Consider the following 17839-nt stretch of genomic DNA (forward strand, 5'->3'; position numbering starts at 1 on the left):
GTGTAATCCTGCTGAGGAAAGCTACTGCAAACAGGTTGGATGGATGGCTGCTAACCAGTGACCTAAAGGCAAGTCCCTCTGAGTGTGTCCCCTCCCAATAGTTCAGTTGTGCTGTATATGATCAGAAGAAGATCTTGTATTTACCATGTGTTGCTTCTCCCTTAGTCAAGCCTTTATGCTGCCAAGGTGAAGCTAATCATTAGAGAGTTGGTGTGGGAGGAGCTGAGTTCCCTAGCACAGGCTGACCTGTGCCTCTTCCTTTTCTTCCACATCAGAGACATTTCAGCTGATCCTGCATACAGTCTCTTGATGGCTTGAAGCACTGGTGGCCTATTGTTTACCTGTAGTTCTCCCTCATTACCTGCAAATGTTAGCAGCAAGGATAGCTCCTCTGTTTGCCAAACACTTATTGGAACCAGTATTAATTTCCTAGAAAGTGCCTGTCGTGCATTAGGTCATTCGCCTACTTGGCATCAGCAGCTGTGACGTGAGATGGCCCAAAATCTGGAACCGCCAGTGGGTGATGTTTGGGATTACAGCACAGAAGTCACTGGGGGTTTCAGATTGTACAGGTCTGAAGAGCTCTGCAGAAGAGTCATAGAATGGTTTGGGTTGGAAGGGACCATAAAGGATCATCTAGTTCCAGCCCCTTGTCATAGGCAGGGGCACCTCTCACCAGGTTGGCCAAGGCCCCATCAACCTGGCCTTGAGCACCTCCAGGGATGGGGCAGCCACAGCTTCTCTGGGCAGCCTGTGCCAGTGCCTCACCGCCCTCTGAGTGAAGCATTTCTTCATTATACCTAATCTACCTCCACCCTCTTTTAGTTTAAAGCCATTCCCCCTGTCCTACCACTGCACCCCCTGACCAAGAGTCCCTCCCCAGCTCTCCTGCAGGCCCCTCTCTCCCCAGCTCCTGCAGGCCCCAGCTCTCCTGCAGGCACTGGCAGGCCGCTGTAAGGTCTCCCTGGAGCCTTCCCTTCTCCAGGCTGAACACCCCCAGCTCCCTCAGCCTGTCCCCAGAGGAGAGGTGCTCCAGCCCTCTGATCAGCCTCGTGGCCTCCTCTGGGCCCACTCCCACAGGTCCCTGTCCTGGTGCTGGGGGCCCCAGGGCTGGACGCAGGGCTCCAGGTGGGGCCTCGCAGAGCAGAGCAGAGGGGCAGAATCCCCTCCCTGCCCTGCTGGCCTCGCTGCTTTGATGCAGCCCAGGGTACGGTCGGCTTTCTGGGCTGCAAGGGTACATTGACAGCTCATGGTGAGCTTTTCATACACCAGCACCCCCAGGTCCTTCTCCTCAGGGATGCTCTCAGTCCATTCTCTGCCCAGCCTGTATTTGTGCTTGGAGTTGCCCTGGATGCAGGACCTTGCACTTGGCCTGGCTGAACTTCATGAAGCTCACACAGGCACACCTCTCAAGCCTGTCCAGGTCCCTCTGGATGAAGCCCTTAGAAAGGTGGAACCTGACCCTACAGGCCTACGCTCAGATTTGTGACCCTGATTCTGCTGAAGGTATATGAGGGTTAGCAAGATGGAAGAAACTTTCCCATCCTGATCAATTATGTTTAAATGTGAACCTAAAGTGAATGAAGGTCTCTGACTCCTCTGGTATAGCCTTCCTCACTTCTCTTCCTGAACAGGGCATGAGGCTTCCCTGGAGTCCTTTTGGAAGATGAGCTGTAACCACTTTTAGCGCCGTAGAGAGTCAGACAGGAGGAAAGGCTGGCCTGTTTTACAGCTAGGGATCAACTCTTCTTAGGGCTGTGACATATTTCAGAGGAAGGTGATAACAGCAAAACCCAGACTGCATCCTCACCTCTTCAACTCTAGGTGTGCAAAAAAGGCGGGACTTAGGCTGGACTGCTGCAGTTAAGAAAGATGAATCCATTCAGATAACCTCAAAGCTTAGGGCAAACTTGGCTGTGGGACTTGGCTGAGACTCAGTTTTTACAATTTGCAGCAACATTGTAAGGAAGCTTACAGTTGCTGCCAGTCCATTTCCTTACTCTCAGTACTTTAGTTCCTCAGTTCCCTGATCACATTTATTGTGCAAATACATCATATATAATGCTCTCTTCCCCATTTCCTTCAGAACATAGGATTTATTGAAATCCTTAAGCCTGTTTCCATTATTGAGTTCCATTATTCTCTCTCTCCTTTTCTCCTTCTTTTTTTTTTTTTTTTTTTTTTTTTTTTTTTTTTGTGGCAAGAAGTGCTGGGAATACCAGTACTTCATGTTAAGTTTTTATTCTGGAATGTGCAGTGAAGGGGAGATGTTTCACATCACCCAGTGCAGTATGATTATAAGGGAGCCTGTGGCGTGGTGCAAAGGGCAATTTGACCCACAGGGCTAACACACTGTGGAGCTAAGCCTCAGCCACCTGGCAGAGATGTGACACAGACCTCCCAAAAACCCTTCCCCACTCCACAAGGTAGCTGCACTCAGCTCTGGGCCACAGTTTCATACAGAGATCACCAGATGGATGTGATCTGCCTGTGCCACCTCCTCCTGTTATGGCTTTGTACCATATTTGTGGTAGCCACAGCATGAGCAGCTAAAAGGAATCACTGCAGGTCATTTTACTTGCTCTTAGCATGATTTTAACAGATTAAAACAAGGAGAAGAGTAAATACTGTGCGACCATCCCACTCTTTTCAAAGCTGACAAATGCCTGCTAACTACGTGGTACAGCCTGGGGCTCTGTTGCCCAAGTCCTAGTGGTGGGCATGGGAAGAAAGGGCCAGCCAGAGAACCTGATAAACACTGAGATGAGGGAGGCATTGGGATGAACAGGTCTGGAGGAGGGAAGAGGGCGGTGGGAGGCTGCACTGAGCAAGCTCTTAGAGAAAGAGCTAAAGGGTCAGACAGAGCCCACCCCTTCTGTGTCCATCTGGGCTCAGGAGCAAGGAAGGAGAGCAGAAAATCCCCATAACTTCCCATACTGCTTACTTCAAGTGGTCAAAGGAACATACCAAGCCTTATGCCTGCTCCCTCCCCCATCAGTCACTCCCTGTGGCCTCTTCAGGTTTGATTTGTGTAAAGGGGAGGTGGACAGAGCTTTGTTAGCAGCACACCCTGTCACAAATCCGTCGCTGTTTTGTTCCACAGCAGCTCAGACCACCTTTGGGGCACTCCAGTAAATGAAATGTTTACCTCCTGCTCATTCGCTGGCAGGAAACGGCTGATCCAGCACTAGGGGTTGCCGTCAAAAATCACGCCAACAAAAACAGAGAAGTAAAATAGTTGGTTGAAAACAGAGGTATACCTAAGCGAGCCGCTGCGGCTATACGTCATGTGAGCCTCCGTCACCGCAGTGGGACCAGGCAGAGGCCAGGTGCAAAGCCCTCTATCTGGCCACAAAACACCAGGCTGGAGAAGCAGCCTGCTTTAGGTTCTTCTCCTGCAGGTCTCTGAAATAGTCTTCTTACAGGTAGCAGAAGGACATTTCCTTGGCCAGAAACTTGTAGCTTTAATCGGCTAAGTACTTAATTCCTTTCTTTACGGGCTTGCAGCAGTTGCAATCGTGGCAAGTGGATCAAGCATTTTCTGTCTGCTGAGGAAGAGGCAGGTGAAGGGTCTGGCTCGCAATTCTTCTGGCTTGTCATTTTTATCAGGCCGTGTCCTCCCCCTTGGTCATTACAGGATAAGAAAGGCATTTTACTGTATTTTCTCAACCTTTAGGTTGTCCATCATTCCAGCAGCAGGCTGCAGCAGGGAAAGAAAAGAGATAAACTGGGGGGAGGGTTGGCTCAGGCCACCAGAGCCTCTGCAGTAAGAAAAGAGACTGAAGGTAGGGCTGCTTTCGAGGGGGATGTTAGAAGGTCAAGAAGGGGGTGGGTGGGAGAGGGGGGGTGATGACAGGGCTAAGAGTCCAGGGAAAACAGAGCTGCAAAGTTTACACAGGAACCCACAGGAGAAGGCTGCGGGCAACTGGCTGTTTTGCTTGTCTTTAAAGCCAGCTTTGAAAGGGGGTGGGGGAAACTCTGAGGTCGGGGTAGAGAGAGGAAGAAGAAAGTCCCCCGTGGACTGGTGTGAGAAGGGCAGACAGCCAGTCCCTGGGGCACTGGGGCTGTTAGGGGACACAGATCTTTCCAGATGCACCCGTAGAAGAAATCAAAAGGCCCACATGTAACATGCAAAACCTAGTAGCGTCACCGATGAAATGTTCCTTTCTTGAAGGAAAATTACATGGCTGGGTGTTCAGTGCAGGGACAAGCGGGGTAAAGGCTGCCTGCTGGTGCTGGCAGTGCTGGGCTCGGCAGCCCAGGCAGGCGCTGCGGGGTGCGGTGCTTGGCCGCCCTCAGCCCCTGCCACGCGTGCCAGGCTCAGCCTGTGCCCGACCGCTGGCAAACTCCCTCCGCAGCGGTTTAAAAATAAACACTTGGGCCTGTTGGGCGGCCTTCCTTGCAAAAATAAATACGGCATCTCTGCCAGCCCCCCGGGAGCTGGGGCACACACGCGCTCTCTGGGGGCACCTCTTCACCCGCCTGGCCTCCGCCACACGAGTCACCCCACGCGGGGAGCTCGGAGGCCGGGTGGGTGCCAAATCCCCCCGCTGACCCCAGCCCCAGCCACATTTTCTGCTGGTTCACAGGAAGAAAACAGAGCCCGCAAACCAAACAGCAGCAGGGGCAGCAGCTCACCCCCAGCCAGGGAGTGGGAAACCAACTCTCCCATGCACCGGACCTCCAAAAGCTCACTGCTTTTCCCCGCTATCCTCCCTAAACCCATTTTTTTTTCCCTTTAGGGCGGAACAAGCCCTCCCTCCAGCGGGGCCCCCTGCTCCCCCCGTGCCGAGAGCCCTGTGGCAGCCGCGGGCCCGTGGAGCAGCGGGGACCCCTGCCGGCCTCTGCGGGCGATGGGGGCGTCCCCACGGAGCTGTGCTCAGCAAGAGGCTTTAACCCCGTGCTGCAGGGGGGCTGAGCTTTCCGTCATGCCTCCAGGGCCGGCATAAGCTTTGCCAGGGCCAGGAGGAGCTGCAGGCGCTTGTAGGGAAGCGTAGGGGTGCTGGGCAGGTTGTGGAAACGCTGTGAAAGAAGCCGTAGGTAATTCAGTCAAGGGAAAGGCGCTTGAGGAGGTGTCACCAGCTGTAAAAATGCGTAACTCTGCGGGGGCAGTGCTTTAACAGCGCTGCAGAAAGGGTGTGAAGGTGGGTCCAAAGCTATTTAACAGCGATGTTCACGGTGAGGGAAACAAATAATTCTGGACTTTGTGTAATTGATGCTTGAAGTTGTGAGAGTCGGGAGACCTTAAGCCTATCCAGAAAGCAAGCAAACATTGCTGGAAGAAAGAGGGAGCCGCTGGGACACACCAGCAGAGCCAGGAACAGGCTGGGGGCTTCAGAACATTGTACAATCTGCAGGCAGGAGCCCAGGAGACGTGTGTTTCTGTGGAAAAAACCGAGCGGCGGCAGGGCAGCGGCTCTCCCAGGCGTGCCAAGCCACCGCCCTCAGCGCCGCCCCCCAGCCCCGCGCCCGCCGGGAGCTGTAGTCCGGGAACTACGAGCCCCGGCGTGCCCTGCCCCGAGCCCAGCCGGGCCGAGCCGTGCGGGGCCAGGCAGCAGGAGGCAGGGCCCGGCATGGCGCTGCGGGGCTGCCTGCGGGCCGGGCGCGGGGCGCTGCGCGCTGCGGGGCCGCCCGGCCGGGGGTGCAGCGCCGGGGGCCGGGTGAGGAGCGGCGGCGGCGGCGGGGCCCGCGCTGGGCTCGGGGGGCGGCCGCTGGGGCTGGGGAAATGGCGGCCGGGCGCTGACCACGGGCTCCTCCGCTCGCCTTGCAGCCGCCGCCGGCCTTCGGCTTCCTCTTCGACATCGACGGCGTGCTGGTGCGGGGCAGCCAGGTGCTGCCCGCCGCGCGGGAGGCTTTCCGCAGGCTGGCGGGCGCCGGCGGGCGGCTGCGGGTGCCCGTCGTCTTCCTCACCAACGCCGGCAACTGCCTGCGGGCCGCCAAGGCCCGGGAGCTGGCCCAGGCGCTGGGGCTGCAGGTGAGGGGAGCCCCGGGGAGCCCCAGCACGGCGCTGCCGGCCCCCCCCGGCAGCCTGGGCTCGCCTCTGCTGTCCCCGCAGGTGTCTCCGGAGCAGGTGATCCTGTCCCACAGCCCGCTGCGGCTCTTCAGCCAGTTCCACAGCAGGTGCATGCTGGTGGCCGGGCAGGGGCCTGTGGAGGAGAACGCCCACAAGTATCCTTTGCTGTGCGCAGACTGCTTCTTGCTGCCATTCCTGCTCTGCCCCTGCACGTAACACCTGCCCGGTCAGCTTGTAGGGGCACAAGGAGACAGAAAGACCTCTGCTGTGTTATGGGAAGAGGCTCAGCTGTAGGCACTTACTGCCGATCTCCATCTCAGCCCTTCTTGGCTTTCCTTGGTCAGTGTTTCGCCTCTCATGCTGATTACCCCTCCTCTGAGCTGTGTTCGCTTCTTGCTAGCAAGATGTCATCAGGAGGACTCACTTTTTGAAAGTTATACTCCTTCCACTTTTTTCATGACAAAATGCATTGTAGGTCACTCCCAGCACTTCCACAACTGAGATTTTCCCCAGCAATCTAATAGCAATTGAAGAGTCTCAAACATCATTAGAGCCAGAGCATCGTGGTACAGCAGAGACATGGTTTAAAAAACAATCCCACACGCATACAGCCCTCCCAAGGTAAGGGTTTGACATAGCTCGTATCTGCAAGGAGGTAAGAACTGCCTGCAACATCTATGGCATCTTGGACCATGTGCCTGCTCACCATTTCAGCCCATCAGCTTCATCACTGAAGTGCTTTGGGCAGCTTCGCCTCGTTTGCACAGCCCCGTTCCTTTGAAGGCATGTTGCCTTCAATGCCAGGGTTAGCTCTGGAAGGTGAACCTCATCCTAACCTGCTCCTGCTCAGCTTCTCTGAAGGGACAGATTTGGATCATAGTTCTCTCTCTAACTGAGGGCTTTAAAGGCTTCTTTGAGTTAGCTTAATGGGTCCCACAGAGAACAAAATGAACTGGAACAGGGAACACACAGAACAGACCCTCACCTTCTGCATGCATGTGTGCAATCACTCCTTGTACTTAATCTTTGCATTTTGTACAAAACTGTGGCTTTGCTGTGTTTCCCCAAGACAAGCAGGATGAGTTAATGGCAAGGTTTTCTGCAAGCTAATGCAACTTAGCCTTGCCTTCTGTCTTTTTACCAGCACACACCGTTGTCTTTTCACCAGCTGGCCAGAGCTTCACTGATTCTGCTTCCAGCCAAGAGGCCTGACCTGCAGTGCTCCAACACTAGAGCGCTGGCCTTAAAGGTCTCCTGAAGCACATCCATGCTGTCTTGGAGCCACCTCTGTGCTCTTCCTACTTGCAGGTGTTCCTGATTACAAAGTAAATCACTCCAGTCTGTGCCTTTTTTTTTTTTTTTTTTTGGTAAACCTTAAGGCCACGTTTAGGTTGAAACATAACCAACAGTTCGATTGAAAGCCCTGAAGTTAACGTGTTACTGGGTTTCTGTAACTGCTCTGCTACTAGGACTGGCATTTCTTAATCCTATAGATGCCTTTGCTAGTAACTCAAAAAAAGCAACTGAACAAAAAGCAGTCCTCATGATTCCTTGATGAACTGAAATAGCCTGGGGTTCAAGAATGTGGTCACCATCGAGGCACTGAGGAAGGCGTATCCCCTATTAGACATGGTGGATCAGAGCCGGAGGCCGAAGGAGTTGGTAATCTCTCGACACGTCGGTGGAACGAGTGGTCCAGTGTGGTGTTGCTTACAGGATACAGCACGGGGTGGAGAAGCTGCAAAGTCGCAGAGCAGACTTTGGCTGCTCGTGACCTTCAGAGAGAGCCTGGGGTTGGTGCTGTGCAGCCAGCATCTCCCTGCTGCTCCCTGTGTTGTCTCCTGCTGGAAGGGCAGTCTGTTTCCCCCCTGCTTACTAACACCATGCCCATGTTTCACTGCTGTTCCTTGCAGTGACTGGTAAAATGCCTTGGTTGACACCTCCAGGTCTGAGAGACAGGAACACAAGATCTGCGAAATCCAATCTGGGATGGGAGCGTGGGGGAAATCTTTCTTGGGATTCAAGGTGGCCTTGTCCTGACCCTTTATGGGACTGCCTTGGCAGTTTCAGAGGAAGCATTTTTAGTTTTGTTTTGGAGACTGCATTAGCTTTTGCATTACTAACCTATTCCTTTTTTTTTTTTTGGCAGCCTCCTCCAACCACTGGCTTCCCCACTATAGAAGGTAAGCAGTGGCCTGTGTTTACATACGAAACAGCAAGCAGAAAAAACAGTAAGGCAAGCCAGCTGGGATGGGAGCTAATGACGTGCTGGCAGCTCGTGGATATCTGCGGGCAGCTTATTCAGAGGGTACAGCCAGGTGGCAGCCAGGCTGCCCTCATGCAACGTGAAGCACGAGCTGGTAAGAGCAAAGCCAGCTTTTATGCGTGCCGTGCTCCAGCATCTGGAAGCAGTGGTGAATGTGGTATGGTGCCACGCACACTGGGGCCGTGTTTTAATGGTAGCTGTATGAGCTGGGGCATCCCAGCAGAGGGGTTGTAGTGAGAAGCTTTTGGTAGTAGGTCGCGTACATGGACACTAAGTTTCCAAGCATCTCTTGACATCTTCCAGGGGTGATTCTGTTTGGTGAGCCAGTGAGGTGGGAGACAAGCCTGCAACTTATTATTGACGTGCTCCTGAGCAATGGGAACCCCGGGGCAGAGCTGGAAGAAATACCATACCCCCACCTGCCCGTCCTTGCCTGCAACATGGATCTCCTGTGGATGGCTGAAGCCAAGATGCCCAGGTAAAAAGCATGTTTATAAATTTTAGGGTGCTTCATACGGCTCTCCTGCAGATGGCCTTTTTTGACACAGTGTATTTTTTAGTGCTTGTCTGCCTGTGTGACATAATTAGAAGCAGAAACACAAAAAATTGCATGAGAAACTAAGACTAACTTTAAAGAAGCAAAAAAACAGATCGCTGCCTGTGTAGGAGTCTGTGGGCAGATGCCACGTCCAAACTGTGCAGTACCCTGGTTACAGCAGATGGGTTGTCCTCCTCCCTGAGGAGTGTTTGCGGTGCGAGTGGGGTGACTGGGGACACTGATGACCTTTCTGGAGCAGGTTCGGCCATGGCACTTTCCTTCTCTGCTTGGAGAACATCTACAAGAAGGTGACAGGCCGGGAGCTGAAGTACGAGGCCCTGATTGGCAAACCCAGCACAGTCACCTACCGCTATGCTGAATACCTGATCCACGAGCAAGCCAAAAAGCAGGGCTGGAACTCTCCCATCCGACGCCTCTATGCAATTGGGTAAGAGACTGAGTTTCCTTCTGGTTTGCTTAGGGGGTTGCAAACTGATTTAAGTGGTTTTATTTAATGGAGGTATCTACAACAAATACTGAAGTCCCCGCGGTAACTGCAGCCTCACAGCTTAGAAAGGGGATGTTATCTTTTTGTACCCTGCGCTTGTAATTTGAAGGGCACTGCCAGCCTAGCAAAGCTGTTACTGAGGGTGCTGTGTACACGTAGCATGGCTGGTGTAAAGATAAAGGTAAAAGACTTGAATGTAGTACCGTTAGCCCAGTAAGGCCAAACACTTGGGATTATAGGGAATACATGACAGTAATGGCTAAAATTGCTTTGGACATGACCTTTTCTCTTTGAAAGAAGACATTTGTGAAGCATGTGGCCTTCACCACAGCCGAACGGGACGCACCAGTAAGTCTGGACTGCCTGCCCAGTCTGGGTGGCTCTCTTGATGTTAGCAAACACCTCGTACCCCTTCCTCCCTCAGTGCTGCCTTCCTCCCAGACTACCAGAGCCAGAAATTGATGTGTGGGTTGGTTTCTCATTTCTGTTTCGTGCTGTGACCTTATCCAGGGACAACCCTATGTCTGACATCTATGGGGCAAACCTCTACAACAACTACCTCAAGTCAGCTCAGCGGAACCAGGCCCAGGCTGGGGTGAAGAGGAGCCCACAGGCAGCCGGTCCCCAAAGCGAGGACCACCTTGCGGTGGAGAGCTGCAAGTCAATTCTGGTCTGCACTGGGGTCTACCGCCACAGCGCAGAAGCTCCCAGTAAGCCAGAGAAGCACAACACAGAGACTGTGTTCCATGGCCATCGGGATTTCAGCTTCGACCCCAGCCTGGTGGAGGCATCGTACATTGTGCAGGATGTGAATGAAGCCGTGCAGCTTGCTTTCCAGAAGGAAAACTGGAGCTAGGGTTGAGACAGGTGTGCCTAAAGATCTACTGTCAGGAATTAGATATAGTGGAGAGGGGAGGAATGGGGAGAGGCCTGGGGTGATCTTTGAACCTAGCCAACATGAAAGAGAACTCTCCATTTCAGCACTAAAAGCCCCTCACTTTTATTGATACTCTTCTGCAATCTTGCCAGCAGGCTTTTAACTGTGAACTTAAATTGCTGTAATCACAAATTGAGCCATAATGGAAACAGGATACAAGGAGGACTCTTGTCCCAGCAATCCCAGTGCTGTTCAGCCACCAGAGTTCTTTCTTTTTCCCCCCTTTGTCTGTGAGGCTCAGGCAAGCCCACCCTCGTCCTTGCAATCTGTTTGGGGATGAAGCTCTTCCCCGTGCAGGGAGCCACCATCGGTCGATGTGCCATTCATACCACGTGCCATTTGTCCAGCCAGGAGCTGTGTTGTGGTGGCACTCTGCCAAGGGAAGGCTTTAAGTCTCAGCATTCTCCCTGTAAAGAATTAAGTGCCTATGGACTTCAACAAATTCGTCTTGCTTGGGGATTTGCCGCTGCGTCCCTGTCGGTCTGAAACAAGGTCCCATTTTGCAGTCCTCCAGCAGCTACGGAGGGGCTGGGCCCCTTGAAGCAGCAGCAGCCAGAGCAGCTTGCTGCAGGGCCATGTGGGAAGTCATATTATTCCCACCCCCTCTTTGGCATTCTGTGAACATTTCTGCTTTGTTGCCTCCTGCTCAGGGAGCCATTAGCCTGTTCTCAAGAGCAGAGGAAACCACTGCAGAGACTGAGTTTCCAGAGGTGTCTTTGCCCAGTACTCGGTGTTGAAGAAAGAGGGTGTTGTGGCGCCCACCCTGACCCCAGCTGGTGCAGGGCACGTCCCCCTGCTCCAGCTGACACAGCTTCCAAAGAGGGGCCCCTGAGAGCAAGGGCCAGCCAGCACAAGTCACAGCCCAGCCTTGTTCCTTCTCTGCATGCAAGGATTGAGGTAGGAGATCATCAAGCCAGGGCAGTACCTGAACTCCAAATCCCCATTCTTCATCTCTGATAGTACAAATGTATCTGTCCTTCACTTTCTTTTTTCCTTTCTTCCCTCGTGTGGTTTGCAACTCTGGAATACCCCATGTGGTCTGATCCCTGTTCCCTCCTCTTCCTGTAGCATGCAGGTAGAGTCCCCCTAACAAGAATCAGCAACTGGGGCTTCCCTGCTCAGGACCATTTCCATATCCCTAATGGCATGCACCTTCTACTGCCTCTGTTTTCCAAGCTCAGGCTATCCAGAGGAAGATCAAGCCCTGTGCTTCTTTAGACGATGCAAAGAAGTTAAGCAAGTATTGCGTGGGAAATTCCATGTGAAAAATGGGATTAGCAAGGAGTGTCTTCATGCCAGAGGAGCACCATGATTTTAGAAACATGTCAGTTTGCATATGCAGTAGGAAGCCTTTGGAGCCAGCACAAATGAGTCAGTGTTCCTAGTTATATCCAGCTCACACCACACAGAGATCAGAAATAGGCCTGCTCTGCCCTCACTTCCCTCCTTCCTACTTAACCAGGCAGCTCCGAGCACACGGCACAAGCAAAATGTTCTGTGCAGAAGAGCTGTGTGGATCTTAAAATCCCTGCATCCATCTGCTTCAGCAGCTTTCCATCCTCTTGATACTGATGTGTCTTCCTAGGGAAGGTCACGCTGCAGAGCAGGCTCTTCTCTTACGTTGTGGCAGGCTCTGTGTCTGAAGGCGACTGGTTGCACTCAGCAACCCAGGCAAAGAGGCCCTTTTACGTGGTTTATTTCTCCAGGCTTCATTTTCCGAATAGGAGCAGAAAAATACCTCTTGGGGTGAATTTACCTCTTGTGAAATCATAACAGGAAAGAGCCTCTTCACTAGCTGAGATTCTTCTCCTTTGTCTTATCAGGACAAGAATCGCTTGGCTGCTTCTAAGAGCAGCTGTAATGTGTGAAACAAATTTAGATCTGAATCCTTTGCCTTTCACTGGAGAGGAAAAAATAATTTCATCATCTTGTACAAAACAAAGGCTTGTCTACAGTTCCCAGAAGTGTAAATACAGGGAAGGACTTGGCATATAATTTAGGGACATCTTTTAGATTTCAGAGCGTCTCCAGAGTCACAAATGTGCTGTGGACCCATTGTGCAATACTGATGACCCAAGTCCCATTTATTCATAAACTAACTGTTGCGTCCCTCAGCTGCACTTTTCACAGATGATATCCAGTGCAGGAAGAAGAATGCTCCTTTTCCTTGCAATATTTGCAAAATTGGGTGATAACTTTCATAGGATTAGTCAGGAACCGTCTTCTAGGCCATAATTAGGTAGACCTCAGAGAGCTGATGGCTGGTGATAGCTCCTGGTGATGCCCTCCAATTGGTAGGTACTTCTCTGCAGAAATGCTGATGTCTGTCCATCTGTGTGCCTTTACTAGAGCTCTTTTTTGTTATTCGTTAAGACCAGGTGCTGCTGAAGCAATGTTCTCCGAGGGCTGTAGTGCTACCAAAATCGCTGTCCCAAATGGACTCTGGTACGCTGGTGGCAGCTGCTGCCAGTGGTAGCTTTGCGGAAGGAACATGCAGAGGGATTTTGAGGTATCACAGGCAGTTTGTAGTTTCCTTTTGACATGCGTGGCACCTAGCCAGAAGTGGGGTAGGTATCAGGAGGAAGGAGGTAGGGCCCTGGGGAACAGGTTTGCATTTGCACAGGGAGTGAGAAGGCACCTCCATCTTTAGCACAGTGGCGATGGAGAACTGACTGATGTGAATCTGCTTTGGATTAGCTTCAGATTTTTTTTTTTTAAACTATGTTAGTGTTGAAGCAGTGCTCTGGGAGTCTTTAAAACGTGTAGGAGGAAATTCAGTGATAGGGAATTCAAGCAATACTTCTTGCAAGTTGTAACTGGGCGGAGGGGAGGAGAAGAAATCTAGAAAAATCTTTTAGCCTTTCTCCAATTCTTATCAAGCAAGGCTGCATCTAAAGGCTCTGCTTGTTGGTCTGTGCACTAATCAGATAGGCTACCCTTGGTCTGAGCAAGAGACCTTGCCCTTCTTCCCCTGCTCAGCCCCTTGAAACTGCACTTTGTCAAAGTCATTTCCCAGGAATTGTATGGGCACAATGGATGGAGTAGGAAATCTGGGTTCTCCTGCTGCTGCCTGATAACGACGTGGTTACTTCTGTTGAGGAAAATGCTTGCTAGAGCTCTGTTCCATCAGTGTTGGGGTAGTGCGCAGGCTCCTAGCTTATCTGCAGTTCATCTGCAGGACATGCTAGTGCTAGAATTCAGTGAAATCCTTTTTCCTTGGAAATGCAGTTTCCTGGAATTAGCTTCGAGTTTGGCTGGAACACATCCTTTCGTTTTGCTCATGTATTGCACAGATGTGGCGTTTCAGATGCTGCATTTCTATGGTTTGGAATAAGCATACTTCTGTGCAGATTTTTGGACCAAGCAAGAGAGGGGACTTCACTTGTTCTGATTCCTTAATATTTAATTTATATGGTGCACTACCCTATGCAGTGAACTTGGTGAAGTCCTGATCCTAACAACTCCATCTTCCACAGATGGATTAGTTTTAGTCAAGCTTAAAGGGGATACATGGAGAGATGAGGCAACTGAGAATAGCAGGGAGGAACTGAAGGAGGGACAGGCATCATCTTGGATCTGAAGCAGAGCTTTTACATCATGTAATAATGTGGTGGCCAAAGACAACAATTCCTTTATTCGACAGGGCACATGCAACTGTTAGCCTGGCATTCAGGGAATCATATAACACTACTGTCCCCTTCCTTCTAATCTTAATCCTGGTGTGTGTTTCTGCCCTTCCCTCCCCCTACTCCCCATGAATGGATAATGTTTCAGATTATGTCATGTGCACTGTAGCAGGGTGATTATGCATGGTACAGAGAAATCACAAGCTGTGATTGTTTTATCTTTCAAGTTAAGTTTAACCCAGTTTCAGAGCTGCTCCTTTTAACTAGCACATATAAAATTAATAAAAGAGGTTTTCTTTAAAATAAATTCTAGCGTGGGGTGTGTGCATTTCGTGAATGTTGTCCTGGCTTCTTTCATGCCTTTGCCGTAGAAGATTATCAGCACCAAATTGTCTTTTGTTCTGTTTATCAAGGCAATATCAGATTGTCTGGAGGGAAGCACCCTGAAAGATAACCCTCCAGCAATGCTTTTGATGGACCGAGCTGTAATTCCCTGTAAGCTGTACGTCTGCCATACTCAGATGAGATGAGCATGAGTCTGACCATTCCCACTCTGTAGGGGGGAGGGGGAAAAGGACCCATCACATTGTGTGATGGCCTGATTGACTCTCTGCAGTCAATTTTGGTATGCCACCTGCATGAGGAGCTTTCAGAGTAGGCACTTAGTCGTGATCTGACCTAACCAGTTGTTTGTAATGATAACTTCTACTTGGTGGGGAAGCAACAAGCTAGATACCACCAACTTTGTCTGCTACTGCAGATGATGAAAAAGCCTGAGGGCATATTAAAGCCATCCTTGCCATTAAAAGCTTCCTTGGCACTGTGTTAAACCATTTGTCACCACCTAAGAACCCCCTCTGTTTGACAAGAGCTGTGCTCTGGTACCTTTTGAAGGAAGTGAGCGAAGATGAGACAGATACTAACTGAGAGAAAGTCACATCAGAGCCTAAAGGTTCCACTGACTTCAGCAGATGGAAAACAAAAGATCCTACTAGGTGAAAACCATCAGCTTTAATGGCCTAGAAACTACAAAAGTGCAACAGTTCATTTGTGAGATTTTCCACCAGGAGGTTTTCTACCAACAAAGCTCACTGCTCACAGGAGGCACATTAGACCACAAAACACGCACGACTCACAGCCCTGAGAACTTAATGTTGAAAGGAACAATTGGTTCCTTGCAGTAAAAGCAGTTGTGGAGGGACAGGACAAGGATTCCCATTCTCAGCAGGGAAGGAATAGAGTTGTAGTCCACATCCTGGAGAAACGACCTATGGCTTGGACTTCAAATAAATAAATAATAATAAAAAACATGGACTAGTCCCCTCATTTTATCCACTACTCTAGTAGTTGAAGCACTCACCAAACATAGGGCAGACCAAGGTTAGGAAATCCAAACCTCTCAAAATGCATGCTATTAATCGTTGCATTATTGTTAAAACAAAGGGGCAGATCAGAGCGAAGGTGTCCCTTCTTGAAGGAGACGGCTTAGCTGCCAGCTAGGGTCCCACAGACACCCTTAACCAACATAAAGAGCACAGTTAAACATTGGTGTTAGGAAACACTGAAGAAGGAACAACTCAAACAGGAAGGACTGAATGCACTGTTCAAGTTGGAGTTGCCTCCCAGGTGGATGCTGTGGGAAACACCAGAGTAAACCCTGAGAAATGTTTAGTCTGTATATTTTGGTGGGCTGTGAGCACAGGCTAAGCAATTACCTCCTCACAGACCTTGGCCTTTCAGGGGCATGCCCACACCCTTTGTCCACTGAATCTAACTTTGTTTATAAAAACACAAGTCCACGTGGACAAATTATGCAGCCACACAAACAACGTAAAGACATTTATGGACCCGGTCTGCAACGCTTTAAAACCCCACACCAGCAAGACAGCTACACACCCTCTCAGAACCAAGCTGCCTCCATCAAGTAATGGCTTTTTCAGTGATTCAGTGTAATAAACCAGTTCAACTACAAAGATCTTTCACTTTCTCCTCAAGGTCAGTTCCAATACACACTGTATGCTAAGACTAAATAAGCAGAAAATACTGAGAAGGACGCCCAAATTCTCTTCACACCCTAAGCCCCTAACCTGCTACAATAAGCATGAAAAAAAAAAAAGTCTCTACATTTTATGCTGGTATCAAAAGCTCTTTGAACTGAAATGTAATTACCAGTAACAGATGGTTATACCTTTATCCCTTTTTGAAGAATATCTGTATTCCTCAAATCATAGATCTGGATCAGCAGTTTACTAAGACTCAGCGTCTGGAGGTGGAGAAGCTGAGGAGTCTTTGAATTTTGGTGCTGGCCAGGTGAAACTGCCCTACACTTACTGTAACTTCAACCCTGAACATCTGAATAGATTAAGTAAGTGCAGTACAAAGCCTGTGTTGGAGAATCCCAGAACCTTCCTTTCCCACACAAAAGGCGTTTTAACCACGGTTACAGAAGATTATGCTCAAACTCACTGAAATCAGCTTTGCCTCTTTCCCTCCCTCCCACTGCTGCCAGTTTCTGACAGCTTACTGCAGGGTATAATTAAGGTTTTAGCTTCTAGTCTTTCTTTCAGGCATATATTTGTCCCCCCCACCTTTCTTTTTTTTTTTTTTTTTTTCTCTTACCAAGCAATTGAGTCATTATTTTGTTTACTCTTGAGTTCTGCCCTCAAGAAGTTTTTGTCTTTCCCCCAGCAGGGGTATTTTTGAGGGCACACTACTCATTTCTGCTAGTAGTATAAACTAGAACCAGCAGCATATTAGATATTTACTACAACTATTTTACAAAACTGTTGTCTGCTGCTTGCCTTTAAACGTATACATACACACACACTCTGTGTATTTACATAAATGTATAAAGAAGCCAGATACATAGCTTTGGAGCTGAAGAGTAGAAGCTATTTATAGTGTAGCTTTTTAATGTTTTAACAGTAATGGTTAAGCGCTAACACTTCCAAGGGCTGCACATTGCATTAAATAACTGGATCACACGGGAAGCATCAGCTTGTCATATCTCAGCCTACAGTGTGCTACAAAAAGCTCTTCAGTGCTTTCTCAAGTAGAAGACATTTCTCCCTTTACTCCCATTTTAAGGTACAGGCACAATTTCTGCTTCTTTCCACACAAATAAGCTCCTTTTTTGTTATTGTTGTTTTTAATTCTGTTTGTTTGGGTTTTGTTTGCCCTACCAAAGCCATACTCAGCCTAAGGAAGCCCTTGAGCTCCCACCCTCCTTGCCAGCACCCCCCATCCCTGCTCATTGCAGGTCCCCCTTCCCACCTGCCTACCTTCGATGCCGGGGCCTTTCAAATCCAGCAGGAATCCCTCAGTCCCCAGAGATCTGTTCCCAAAGGCTCCCCTTGCCCTGCTCACACAACCCCAGGCCCATCAGAGCCAAGCTCACAGGGAGGACATGGTGCAGGCCCCTCCACCAGGCAGGTGCTCAGCCAGGTGGGCCCACTTAGCACCCCGCGGCCCCACTCCCTGCCCAGATGAAACTTGATTTTCATTCCATGTCCTGCTGGGGAGGTTGAAAATCTTTCTTGTGGTGGAATAGTGGGTGTGTTAGAAGCAAGACTGATACACTAATCTTCAGGACTGACCAGTCTCTGTCACGTTAATCATGCCGGTGACTCAAATGTTGGCTTACCCTGAGAAGGGCCAGGTGAGTGTACCCACCTTAGATAAGGCCCAGGATTCAGTACGTCAGAGTGTGACTTCACTCTCTGCCTTTGATCACACAGCCTTACGCTGCCACTGAACCTAGTGTGTAAACCAAAATGACGAGGCACAGCCAGTGACATTGCCAAGCCCTCATGGCCTCACTGAGGCTGAGTCAAATTAAACTGAGAGCCATGGCCACAGTGGAGGATCTCGAGGCACCGCTCACAGAGGTGCAGCACTTGTCCCTACCTCAGCCAGGAACAGCAGCATGGTCAGCAAAACCTTCCCTTTGCC

At 50.3% G+C, this 17839-nt stretch overlaps 1 protein-coding gene and 1 long non-coding RNA gene across 3 annotated transcripts; one reads left to right on the forward strand and one right to left on the reverse strand.

Annotated features, from left to right (window-relative positions):
- Nucleotides 1-2136: 2136 nt before the first annotated feature.
- Nucleotides 2137-5151, reverse strand: LOC137844320 (uncharacterized). The gene is made up of 2 exons (XR_011089878.1): nucleotides 4639-5151; nucleotides 2137-3700 (listed from the first exon to the last, which is right to left on the reverse strand). It is a non-coding gene; the product is annotated as an uncharacterized lncRNA (long non-coding RNA).
- Nucleotides 5152-5439: 288 nt separating this feature from the next.
- On the forward strand, nucleotides 5440-14195 carry HDHD5 (haloacid dehalogenase like hydrolase domain containing 5). 2 transcript variants are annotated; one of them, XM_068660549.1, is made up of 8 exons: nucleotides 5440-5660; nucleotides 5771-5974; nucleotides 6056-6168; nucleotides 7582-7711; nucleotides 8163-8196; nucleotides 8583-8757; nucleotides 9077-9265; nucleotides 9836-14195. In XM_068660549.1, exons 1-8 carry the CDS (start codon nucleotides 5574-5576, stop codon nucleotides 10179-10181), a joined length of 1278 nt encoding a protein of 425 aa, XP_068516650.1. In that variant the 5' UTR covers nucleotides 5440-5573; the 3' UTR covers nucleotides 10182-14195. The 2 variants fall into 2 exon arrangements, with proteins under 2 accessions (XP_068516650.1, XP_068516658.1); XM_068660557.1 differs by having other exon boundaries at nucleotides 7582-7675.
- Nucleotides 14196-17839: the final 3644 nt, after the last annotated feature.

The sequence above is a fragment of the Anas acuta genome, chromosome 1 (genome assembly GCF_963932015.1).
Source record: "Anas acuta chromosome 1, bAnaAcu1.1, whole genome shotgun sequence".
Classification (NCBI taxonomy): domain Eukaryota; kingdom Metazoa; phylum Chordata; class Aves; order Anseriformes; family Anatidae; genus Anas; species Anas acuta.